We start from the raw sequence: 13,056 nt of genomic DNA, 5'->3' as shown, positions 1-13,056 counted from the left end.
GTTTGGGGTAGATTTTGGGTTAACCTAAATTCTCATTTCTCTGAGAGAAACGTCACATGGAATTCCTGGGTTGGACGAGAGTCGCATGTTTAATTTTTAAGAAAATATTTTATTGTTTTCCACAATGGCCATACCACTTCACATTCCTAACAGATATCTTTCCTTTTTTAAAAAGTATTCAATTTTTCTTCAACTATTCTCACTTTAAGTTTGTCTAGGCTACACATCCTTCCAACATTACTAATCTCTCTGGTGACTTTGGTAATCACAATTTCCTCTATATAGAGATCACGTCTTGAACTAATTACGGAATCATATATTCCTAATGTTCATTTTGAAAACATTAGTCACAGCATTCCAGAAAAAAAAATTACTCTTGGCATTGAAATGTTTCCAGTACCTTCTGAACTCACAGGCATGTTATTAGCCTTTTTCAGAATGAGATCTCCAGCCTTGTTTTTAAAGGAGAGCCCTGAAGCTCTGGAAAATGAAGGTAGCTCTAACAGTCCCACAACCAGCCATTTCTAGGCCCAGATTAAAGGTCCCCAACCATGTCTTCAACGGATGCTCCTTTCAGCATGAGTGTATGGGTCTCTGGTGACAAGATTCCTAAATATTTCATCTGATGGATCTGTTGAAAACATGGAGTAACCGAAGTGTTCACGTGAAAATACCTACCAGTTCCACCACTGCTACAGAAACCCTGTTCCAGTGAAGGAAGGAAAAAAAGATCCTGCGTCTTAACCTAATTACCTTTTCCAAAAGCATATACATAGAGTGCCTCTAGGTTGGAAGGGAAGCCTTTTTTAAAAAAAGAAAAGGAATACGATAATTAATACAAGGTTAAAGATCTTAAATTTAATCAGGTACTAAAAATGATCCCTTTTCCAAGAAAACAATGTCCACAAACACATAGACTATAATAGCACATTCAACTCAGGCAAAAACAAAAGTCTCCAATGTGAGATACTGCAGCCATAAGACATTATTTACACCTAGCAGCTAGGGTTTAGAGATTTCAAGGTTGGAATGGCTAACAGGTAATATAGATATTAAGTACTCAGTATTGGAGTATAGGGAGGATGAGGGAGAGTCTGAAATTGGTTCATTCATTTATTCAGTAACTATTAAGTACCCATTTTTCAAGCACTCCAGTGATAAACCAAATGGTATTTCGCTGCCTTCTCCAGAGAGGCCACTGAACAGGTTTGTTTTTTCAGGGTTCTGACCGACATTGTGGCCAAGTGCCACGAGGAGCAGCTGGACCACTCCGTCCAGTCGTACATTAAGGTATGGAATCACCACTCGGCCACCGGTCATTTGCCCTTGTGCTGTGTGGCTTGTCTCATTTCATGTCTACGATAAGTAGGAAGTTTTTCTCTTTCCCTGGATGGTGCCCCTCACAGTAATGTCAAGCATTCCTCTTAGCTACTTAGAACTCCTTCTGTTTGCATCGGTGGGCTAGATGTGGTGTTTGAGTGTATAAATGTACAAATAACATGTACATGTGCAAATGAATATGTATATGGGGAGAAAAAGCAAAGAAGGAGCTAGAGGAGAAAATTTAAGTATTGTCCTTTACAAGTCAACATTACAATGAATGAAATTCCTGTGTAAATTTAAGGAATATTTTTCCTGTTGGTTTGTTGAATGCTCTGTGTATCTTCTGTAATGTTTTCTTAGCTTTTCTTATTGTTTTCTCAGGCATTATTTCATTTTCCCAGTTACTGTATATTTGTACCTGCTTCTGGTATGTTAAGCCCTTTATCCTCCGGCATGAACCACTAGCCCATTCCATCAACTGTGCACTGCTTCTTCCAGTGTCCTTCGTCAAGTATATAGTCTCATTTCCAGTTGGCCTGTGAATTAATGCCCGTGAACTTGCGATGATGTTTGCACATTGTAGTTCCTGCATCTTCTTGAATGAAAAGGAAGAACCCACGCAGAGATAAATAAGAGTAGCTCAGTTCACTTTATTTATGATGTATAGAGGACCTAAATTTCTATTTTTTCTATACATAGATAAAAATTTTGAGACATAGACCTTTTTAATTAAAAGAATATATTACACTAATACATATGGATAGACATGTACCCATATATTTTACGTGTCTAGAAAGTGGACTAGAAAAGAATTGTGGGTCTTTTGTGCTAGAAACTTATTTTTTTAATAACTTTATTGAGAAATTTTTTCATTTCAGTTTTATGTCTATATATTTTCTGCCTGCCAGAAACGTTAGATGTTTTTCCAAATACCTATGTATAAGTGTGTGCCCTTTCTTAAAATGGCCCATATGCCAAAAATACTGTTACTTCAAAATCATTTCCCTCTGGTCTAATTTTACCCAATAAGATCTACATTTGATTTGCATAAAGCCAGAATTACCTGTAAATGACTTTTTAGTTTGCTCTCTGTTTAAGATAGAGTCTTCACTTACTTTTATAGAATATTGATGAATTTACATTCAACAAAACCATCTACACAACCTTCACTCTCTCCATGCTTCCTTCAATTTTCCATTTCACTCTCCAAGGGGGCCAAGACAAAAAATGTTCTCCAGTTCACATTACACAAAGTCTTCCCCATTTCAACACAAGGATTATGTACCTTTTTCCAGTGGAATCTCTGGGAATAACATTTAGAACCCACCGGTGTTGTGACATTTTTGTGACCGTCAAGTCTAGATCTTATGAGGACCTCAAAATGAGCTCTCAGACCCCGTCTGTGACACTCTGGGAGAGGTATACTGGACATGCATACTGGGATGGTCTTATTTTTAACCATGATTGTTTGAATTATCCTGACGAGGTCATTTGATTTTGTAATATAGGAGGCTATTTATTTAGCTTACCCTGAAGAGGTTCAAATCCAAAAACACACCTATATGGATTTTCAAGCGGATAACAATTTCTAAACATGTTTTACAACACATTTTCACAAGTCCAAAACAAATACAACCTAACAAATATAACTGACTGGAATTTTACTCTGTAAAGAGCACTAAAACCAGCAAGTGGGAAACTAGACTCTCATCAAGATTAGATAGTTAACTTAAGCAGCCAGTCTCTCTGAACCTCTCTTTTCTCCTCTGTGAAGTGAGATGGGTTGGGCCAGATGAACATCCAGCTCTATGACTCTGTGATTGGACTCCTGGTGTAGTATTGTACATGGATGAAAGCCTGACCTTGACCGAGGAATCTGATTTTTTTTTACCGTTGGTAGGAAAAGTTATTTAACATATAGATAGATATTAAGCCCCACAACTAGGAGTATAATGGAAACTGAGGGGCTAGTACCTATACATGCTTTGATGTCCTTGAGAGATGTGATAGTCAATGCAATTAGTATTTATTCAGAAACAAACTAAACACCATTTCAAGTTCAGTGGTGCTCAATGCTGCTAACTCACCCATCTACAATATCCAAAGCACACACATATACACCGTGTCTTTTTCAAAAATGTATGTCTAGAGTTAATGAAATGCCATGGTTTATAGAAATTCATGGCACTGACATGTTATGACCAAAATTTTAAAATAAGAATATTTCAGAGCTAGTTGTAATACCCTTGGGGCTAACTAACTGTGCATGGTATTAGGTAGTTATGACATTCCCCTCACATGAGTCATAATCCATGATGGGGGGAAAATTGTATTCCTCTTGATTTTAGCTAGTTTCACGCATCTCTTAGCTTTGTCTTTTCCCTCCGGGATGAACTTGGAGATATCAGGCCCCATCAGGATGACTTAACTGTCGATGAGCTATAAAGTTCAAACAGAGAATTACATAGCCAAATGAGAAAGTGCTTTTGCTTTGGGTTTCTTGCCTACCTTCACTCTTGTTATAATGAAGTCTGAATTGTGAATATTCTTATGAAATGAACTCCCTTGAGGCAAACCCAACTCATAAGTAAAATATAATTTAGTAATCAGCAAATTGATGTTGATATCCTTAAAATAGATGAAGAAATACTGAAAACTAAGACCGTGGCATGCACTCAGTGGTGCGTGCCCAAACCAATCTTTTGAGAAACAAAAAAGTGAGCAGCATGTGTTGTCTTACTGATGGCCAGTGTTCATGACCCTCTGATGGCTGTGTCTAAGCATGAGATGGTAGGCCCTGGGCATGTGGGGAGCTCACCTACTGGCCTCTGGAAGGCACCTGCGTCCCCACTTGGCTATTTGAGTGGGTGCTCTACCCTTTCAGGATGAAGAAATGCTACCATGCCACCTGTTACCAGTGGAAGGAAGGAGAAGGGGAAATGTGTCCTAAGTAGGTGGGTCAAAGCCCTCCATGTTTCCTTCAACCTGCTGAATTGCTCTCTGACTCTTTCTTTTGATTTCTACAAAAAGAGTTTCAAGGAGAGCCTGGGTGAGCCAGTCCCTACCTGTGCAAAGCCCCAAACAGGAGCAGGTGTGCACCACTCTTGTCGTCAGGCCTTCGTTTATTTCATGACAAAATCTGGCATGAACACACAATTTTGAGTTATGAGTTATTCATGGAACATAATTTTTGAAGCTTTGTTTTCTTAAAGCATTTGACTTATTTCTCTTTTTGCATTTTCTTCAGTTCGTGTTCAAGACCAGGACATGCAAGGAGAGAACGATGCATGAGGAACTGGCTAAAACTGTGGCTGGTCTTTTAAAAACAAATGACTCAACAACAGTGAAGCATGTCCTGAAGGTAAGGAATTTAAAGACGATTCTTTCGTCATTAATATGAGGTTCACTGTTACCCCCAGAGGTGATAGGATCCATTGATTTTCAGAGATCATTTCTCTTATAGTTTCTAGCATAAGCTTATATTGTGACTGCAGCATATAAAAAGTATTAAGCAAGAGATATCTGTGTCAACAGAATAGATCACCTTCAGAAGTAGAAGGACCCAAGTTAAATCCTTTGGCCTAAAGACAGAATAAATGTCTGTGAAGAGTTATCTAAAATACTGAAAAATTCAAAGTAGCAAAAATAAAATTTGTTGGGTTTATTAGACACAGTAAGAAGAAATCTACCAACAAAAGGATTGATGATATGTTAATGAATGAATATATGGACAACAGAGAGGAAACCAAGACACAGCCACTCCTTGACCCCCAAAAAGCTGAAACACATAAAGAAGAGATGATGAAAGTTTATGAAAAGGCAACTCTAAATTATTATATATAGAAGAGCAAACTTAGTCCCCAGCTTAATTAATTATCTATCGTGACTTGACAGATGGATAACGGATTAGTAAGTAGCTACAAAGAGAAGGCAGGATCAATAAGCATCAACATGAGTTCGCTAACATCACATTATCCTGAGCCAAGCAATTTGTTTAAATTATCCTTCTGAGTATATTCATTTAGTTAATTCAACAAACACGTCTTTAGTGCCTCCCATGCAACAGGCACCATCCTTGGCGCTTGGCATGCAGCAGAGGACAAAGTGAAGATCTCTGCTTACATTCTACTGGGAAATAACAACAATAAGCTACAGACACAACAACAACATTAATTAAACTGTGTGTTAGAAGAGGAGCAGTGGTGAGGGAAAAGAACATGTCAAGCAGAGAAGGGGCATTGGGAGCACTAAGAGTGTAGGGAGGGGTTTGAAGTTTTAAACAGAATGGGTAAGAGAGGGAGCTCGCAGAGATGGTAGTAGTTGAGCAAAAAAGGGAAAATGTGAGAGAGTTGAGAGAACTTGTGTGGATGCTTAGAGTAGAACATTAAAGGTAGAAGGGGAGGCCTGTGTGAAGTCGTAAGGCAGCAGCATGCCTAGAAGTCCCTGAGGGATAACAGGGAGGGCAGGGTGGCTGGAGCCAAGTGAGCGAAGGAGGGAGATTGCCAGATGAAGTCAGAGAAGCAGTGGGAGGTTTGGCAGGTGGCAGAAGGCCGGATGGGCCCTGGCAAGGGCTTTGGCTGCCACTCAGAGTGAAACGGGGACCCATTTAGAGGAAACTGAGCAGAGGAGTGCTGTGAGCTGACCTTGGTTTAAAAGGATCACTCTCATGGCTGTGTAGAGAATAAACATAGTGGGCTGAGGATGGACACAGGGCCCACGGGAGAAGTAGCCTGCCCAGAAACAGGGTCTTCTGGGGAGAGTCAGCGTTCAATTAAAAGACGAGATGAAGGGACTGTTTGGAAGAGAATTTTGCATCTTCAGCAGATTTTGCTGAAGGTGGACCATGTGTTCCAAAGCAGGTGGGTTTCAGGAGATGGAAGCCATGGGATATGTGGATACAAAAGGAACATATGGAGATTCAAGAGCAGGAGAGGAGGCAGGGCTTCTTCTGTCGTCTGACTTGGACAGAGACAGAAGGCTGCACTTGATTAGTTCTGGCGAACTGAGGTGAAGAGAGGAGGCAGCCAGAGTGCTGAGGGTGGAGAGTAGTATTGGCCAAATTCCGAGGCACATGTCAGAACATTTCCTTGATGGTTAATCATACCATTTTGGACAAGATGACCAAAAGGGGATTTTAAGTGTTCCTTGTATTAATATGCCCAACAACATAAATTTGATTTCCAATACTGTTTATTAAGAATGACCCTTTTATTAAGTCAGAGATGCCCCTTTGGAACTTAAGCCTTGTCTCAGTCAGGCTTCTAGACTTAGGACTACATACTCGGAAGTTCTTCACAGTATCCTTGGTATCAGCCTAAAATTGGATATAACTCAAATGCCCATCCACAGTAGAGTAGTTGGGTAAACTGTGGTTAGATACGTGATGTTGTAACATTGGGATCCTCAGCTTCATGATTCAACATAAAGGAACCTCAAAACATAATTTGTTGAATGAAAAAGGCAATCACAGGGGAATATGTACAGGATGATTCCATTTATATGAAATTCAGTGCAAACAAAACTAAACATATTGTCTTAATGTATAATATCAGTAGCAAAATTTCGAAGTTAAGCAAGGGAAAGACTGCCCAAAATTCAGCAATTTTTGTGGTGGAGGGGAGGAGAAAGAGAGATGATGGGGGGGGTGCATTCTTTAAACTGTATATACACAAAATATACTTTTTGTATCTGATAATATCACTCTTTCACCCTTAGACCCTCGAAACAGGGGCCCCCACTGTGAACATGTGCTTTAGTCTCTGCCCCCTGTACCCTCCCCGTAGGAAAAGGTGTAAGAGTAGCCAAGAGACATGCTCGCTGGGAGCCCTGCCCACGCCTTCTGAATCTTTGAGTATTCTCGGAGCTCCCACTTCCTGGCCCTACAGGCTCACTCACTTAGACTTCATTCCTAAGTCCAGCCTTCACAGGAAAGTCTCGATGCCACAGTGCAACCCTAGCACCAAGTGGGGAGCAGTTTGCAGTGGAAGGGAGGGACTAGTTTGTGGACAACACTTGGATGTGCAGGCTGGACAGTCACACATGAGCCAGGCCTCTCGAGGTGCAGGACAGAGCCTTGAGAGACAAGAGGGAGTAGGCCAGGGTGCTTGTCTCCCCAGGTCCCCACACTCTGGTACAAGATTTCAAGTTGTCATGGAGTTACACTTGTCAAGGATGATCAAACATATGTTATTTAATACTTCATTAGTATGACTTGAACTCAGATATTTAGACATGAGGCATTCATTTTTAATCTTGTCTCTAACCCCAGAAATGTTAGCGCTAGGCCTGCTGTGATCTATTATAAAACAAAAAGGTTTGAGTTTTGTTTAGATAAGTGAAACAGATACAACCCCATGAATAAAGGCCTCATAAGACTACTCTTTAATTAGCCATGTCAAGTACACAGCATCTTGTTTTAGTTCAAACATTCTTTGAGATTACAGAGAAACCGGAATGTCCGCCACTTACTTTTACCCTTAGCACTTTGATAAAGATCACCCGAACACAATGGAGAAAATATTACTGCTCCGATGCATTTACTTTTAAAGAATACATGTTTAGATAAATATTTTATAATTTTACAAGTTGTAAAGAACAGAATTACATTATTTTATGATAGAATAGCAAATTTCTTACTGTCTTTTCTTTTCCTGACAGCATTCCTGGTTCTTCTTTGCAATTATCCTAAAATCAATGGCGCAGCATTTGATTGACACAAATAAAATTCAGGTAAAGATCACGGGCAATACAATACTATCCAACAATTATGCTAATGAATATGCAGTCAGGAGTTCCATTTTTATTTACTTTGTAAACTTCGCAATATATGTTCATTGCTTTTCAAGTGGGAGAAATGATTGTATGTGTCCCTTGCCCTCCATGGTTTTTATTGCTGCAGCATGTAAGGCTGGGTGCTCTGAATTTTAGAAATGTATGGCTCAGTCTAACAGTGATTCTTGCGTTTTTATCTATAGTAAAAATATGAGTGTAATTGTAAAGCCAGCTTGTGGGGTGAATGGATTTTACCTATCTCATGCGAAGAGGCTATGCAAGTTCACAAGGTAGAGACTGGAGACTAGAAATCGCAGTTTTTGGAACTTCCCGCATATGCAGGGGCTCAGACAGGATGAGTGGATTCCTGGACCTAAGGGTGGCCTTTAGGGACCCATGGAGTTTTATTCCGTGAAACAGGCACAATCTCACAGCCAAGCCCTTCTGCATCTAGTAGCAAAAATCTCTTGACCCTGAGGTCCCACGGGTGCTTGCTGTGACAAGTGCTGGGACCATGGAGTTGAGACCAGCTGGTGCAAACTTTCAGCTGTGAGTAAGGTCTGAGGCTCTAACCTGAAACATGGCGATTATGGCTGGTAGTGAAATTTGCTAGGAGAAAATGACAAACGTTCTCACACAGAAGAAGCTGAATGTGTGAGGTTATGGATGTGTTTGGTGACTAGATGAGAAAAAGTCTTTCGTACTACACATATGTAGCAAAATATCAAGATGTGCACTCTAAATACCTTATAAATTCATGTCATTTATGCCTCAATGAAGCTGAAATGCACATTTTTTAAAGGGCCAGCTGGAACTCACTTCTTACTAGAGGACATGTCAAACCAACATTTATTTGTACTCATTCAGTTATTCATTTGTTGATTTCTTATCACTGTTTATTGGGGGGTTTCTAGTTTAAAAAATCAAAGTAATTGATTTGCAACTAAACTGAGAACTTTGTGTCAAAGGAAATCTAGAATAGCATTCATTAAACTATTAATAGTGTTTACTTCCTGAAAGGGCAGTGAGGGGAATTAAGACGTGAGAGGTAATATAGACACTAATATTATAATAACCGTGTATGGTCCCAGGGTAATAGACTTATGGGGGGATCACATAGAAGGTATGTAAATGTGTGATCACTATGCTGTACACCTGAAGCTAATATAATATTTTATGTAAACTGTAATTGAAAAAAAATGTGAGGAGTCATAGAAATTGTTACATTGTTTTCATAGTTTGCACTTAAAATGTAATAATTTACTTTTTTAATGAAAACATGAAAATTTTACTAGCCAAAATAGAGGGAAACATTAAATGAAAATGATGGAAACCATGACCTTGAAATTAAAAGGGCTTCTATTTTACTACCACATTCAAGTTTTCAAAAGGACTCTTTGTTTGGCAAGATATAAAATGCAGTAAGTGTTTCGGTTTATTTTTTTCCAGGCTTGGTATTTCCCCATGCCACGTTATAAAGAAATGATCTATTCTTTCCTTAGCTTCCTCGGGCTCAAAGATTCCCTGAATCTTACCAGAATGAATTGGACAATCTTGTCATGATCCTATCTGATCACGTGATTTGGAAATACAAGGATGCCCTTGAAGAAACAAGAAGGGCCAACAACAGCGTTGCCAGGTTTCTTAAGGTACAGTTGTATGAGGTCACAGTTCCATTCAAGACCGCATGCTAGTGGACACAAGATGTTCTCAGTGTTGTTTGATTCACATGTTCACGTATGACAAAGCGCCTGGAAGGATCTGGCATGCCCGCTGGGAGCCTGCCTAGTGGAGAAGTCTCGAAAGCTCCTCCTCTCTCCCCTCTTCCCCATAGGACTCTACGTCACCTGAGCCTGAGCTTACCCTCTGGCGTCCACCTCTCCCTCTGTTCTTCTGGGAAATGAGGGGAGTCATCGAAAGAACTTAAATTTGTATTAAAAAGAGAGATATACATGAGGCAATATACTATTATGGAATGAATACGTACATTAAAAACACTCCAAAGGATAAAGACAAAAACAGAAAGGAAAACAAAACAAAATCACAAATGACCTAACAAATGGAAGAATGTTGTTTGAGAAAATAGCTCTTGCTTATGCATAGGCGTAGTTCAGTGGGAGACATTCCACTCAGTAGACTACGTAGAGCAAGATCTTACACCCAGTCCTTCTGAGCAGAGATTTGTGAGTAAAATTGGGTAGAGACCCAAGAAATGCAAAACCATTGCACCGGACCATCCTAGACTCTCTTGGACAAGAAAGGAGCATTCCATACTGAGTGACACAGCAGTGGGAAAGTTCCCAAGGAGTTTTACACACGTGGGAGTGGACAGAATGGGACACCCGTGGCGATGACCCCCATAGGGTGATCTGCTATAACGCCTCGAGACTCTCAGCGGTATATACAGGGTGAGGCAAAAGTAGGCTTGCGGTGTCGAGTATGTGAAACACAAAGTTTATTCTCATATTATTACTTATTAATTATTGCATTATTTACATATACTTTTGTCCCTCCCTGTGTGGTCTGTGCCTCCTACTTCCTACTTTCCCACTGCAGTCCTTGGCCACTGTCGCTTGGTTACTGGTCACATGGTCTTCAGTGTTTTGGAAGAAGAGTGGGTGCTGTTCGAACTCTGAATGCTTGCCTGTCTATTCCCAAACTACCTACCGCTTAACACATTCATTATTAAGAGATTTTGACAACAAAATAAGAGAGACAGGGAGCAGCTTCCCGATAGAAATCTCAGGATTTCTTACCTTTGCTCTTTAAATTCAAGCTGCCTTCACAAGAGAAAAGCTAGCCTGTTGAAGGAGGCCATTGCCATTTTAAAAGGTTTTCCTGACCCATCTCTGCCACCCCCGTGCCTTCCCAGAGCGGTATAGCACGGGAATCAAATTACTAAAAAAGTATAATAAAATGTACCTAACTGTTTAAAAAATAAATAGGCAAACAAAGCTAAAACTTTCTGTACAAAAAAGAAAAGGCTGTGATATTTACTTGCAAAACTCCAAGTGATGTTGTATAAAATCGAGTAGTATGGGTTTGTAACTTTCTGATGCGTGTACTATACCGAACATTTTAACTAGTTTCCATATGTGGACAAATGCTTAAACACATTTTAGAGACGTTTTATACACTTAGGATACAATACAGTTAGTTTAATGTTATTTTATTTTAATAAATCTCATTATCTTTTCTAAAATCTTTAGTGATCCTTAAAGCAAAAATCTTTGAATTTAAAACGTTATCTTTCTTAGCGCTGCTTTACGTTCATGGACCGGGGCTTTGTGTTTAAGATGGTGAACAATTACATCAGCATGTTCTCCTCCGGGGATCTCAAGGTGAGGCCTGGGTGCGGGAGTGACTTCTTTCTCAGCGATGGCATTATAAATAAATAAGTTGGTCTCTATACCTGTCTAGAACATTAACTTATCCATTCTCTGCATCCAAAAAAAAAAATAAGTTCTATACCAAGGAGAACCATTTTTAAAATGGTTCATCATTTATAAATTGCAATAGTTTAAATTATTGACTCAAGTTGCCATAAAACATAATTCTAAAATAGCTAAGCATAAGGAATATATTTTATTTTATTAGCTGATGTTAGCAAATATGATGAACACCATCTGAGTCTTAAAAAAGTGATTTCTTATCTTGCATGTGAGGGAAAATAGAACAGTTATGAACGTGCTAATTATCCCAACTTCTGTGGTTATTCTTAGCTCATGTATCACAGTTGTCTTAGACCATGTCTGGACTCCATTTATCACTGTCCTATGCAGAATATTATTGAAATGCAAAGCTGTTTGCGGGAGCAGAGGAGAGATTGAATTAATAATGCATCCTGAGAACAAACGGCACACAGAGAGATTCACTTTCACTTTTGATCATCTGCATCATTGTCTTCCTAGGTCCTGAGAGCATTGGAGTTGACTGTGGTGATCTGTTTTATGATCTGAGTGTAGTTTTAGGGCTCTGTGTATTTGGCAAGACTCTAGTTTTCTCTAAATAAACATGTTATGATATAAGCTAAAAGAAGTGAAAAAAATGAATCAGCAAGGTAGGTTAAAAATGAGATTACAAAGGCCTTAACCAATCTCTTGAAATAGGAAGGTGGCTGCATTTACCTATTGGGAGAGGACAAAATTCTTTAAACTGAACAATTAGCCAGTGGTCACGCAAAAGGAATTACATCTTCTTTTTAGGCATAAGATTCAAGAGCAGATTTGTTTTGTACTAACTTTCTTGGTGTATAATTAATAGTCATTCAGCGTGTCTCTTTTTCAGACCTTAAGTCAGTATAAATTTGATTTTCTTCAAGAAGTATGTCAGCAGGAGCACTTTATCCCTTTGTGTCTCCCCATAAGATCAGCAAACATTCCAGGTAACAATCCCGAGGGTTTTCATCGGCTCCTACGAACTGAACGCTCTTCTTTGTTTGTTACTTTCCTGTTTCCTCAACCCTGGCTTTGCCTCAAGATGTCACACCAGCATTAGACACAGATAATCAGATTTTAAAATGCAAAAGAAATTGTTGGCCCGTGGTAATGAGTACAGCTCTATAATTCTCAATTTTTGTCTATGTGTCCATTTTCATTAAAGAGAAGGCCAAGAAAATTATAAAATTGGTGACTGTAGCTCAAAGAATGTTAACCTAGAGCCATATTGTCTTTCACCACGCTGGCTCCAAAAGACAGCTCTCCTTTGATTTTGAGAGATAAAGTTATATTTTGTGAGTATAAATTCATTTAAAATTATCAGTTAATGTGTGTAATTATGTTAGAAAGCAATTCCTCAAGATGAGTTTGAGATGAAGAAACTGATACCTTGGAAGGAAGGAAGGAAGTCAGGTGGGTGGACAACATTATAAATCGTTGAAATCTCTGGGTCAGAAGGGCACAGAGATGGGCGTGCAGGTGAGAACTGGGCTCCACATTTTGTTTACTATGCATACTATGGCAT

The 13,056-nt window shown here is 39.3% G+C and overlaps 1 protein-coding gene across 7 annotated transcripts in view; it reads left to right on the top strand.

Moving 5' to 3' along the window:
- DOCK10 (dedicator of cytokinesis 10) overlaps positions 1-13,056 on the top strand; it is a 227,671-nt gene that overhangs the window by 174,967 nt on the left and 39,648 nt on the right. For all 7 annotated transcript variants that reach the window (XM_053919129.2, XM_045198211.2, XM_024563982.3 and 4 more), the window contains exons 25-30: positions 1,221-1,290; positions 4,571-4,684; positions 7,981-8,052; positions 9,597-9,743; positions 11,352-11,435; positions 12,382-12,478. In XM_053919129.2, coding sequence (XP_053775104.1) covers positions 1,221-1,290; positions 4,571-4,684; positions 7,981-8,052; positions 9,597-9,743; positions 11,352-11,435; positions 12,382-12,478 — 584 coding nt within the window. The remainder of the gene's footprint in view (positions 1-1,220; positions 1,291-4,570; positions 4,685-7,980; positions 8,053-9,596; positions 9,744-11,351; positions 11,436-12,381; positions 12,479-13,056) is intronic.

Source organism: Desmodus rotundus, chromosome 2 (assembly GCF_022682495.2).
Source record: "Desmodus rotundus isolate HL8 chromosome 2, HLdesRot8A.1, whole genome shotgun sequence".
In the NCBI taxonomy this organism is placed as follows: domain Eukaryota; kingdom Metazoa; phylum Chordata; class Mammalia; order Chiroptera; family Phyllostomidae; genus Desmodus; species Desmodus rotundus.
The sequence above is the reverse complement of the archived record's forward strand: the minus strand, read 5'-3'. Positions and strand labels throughout refer to the sequence as shown.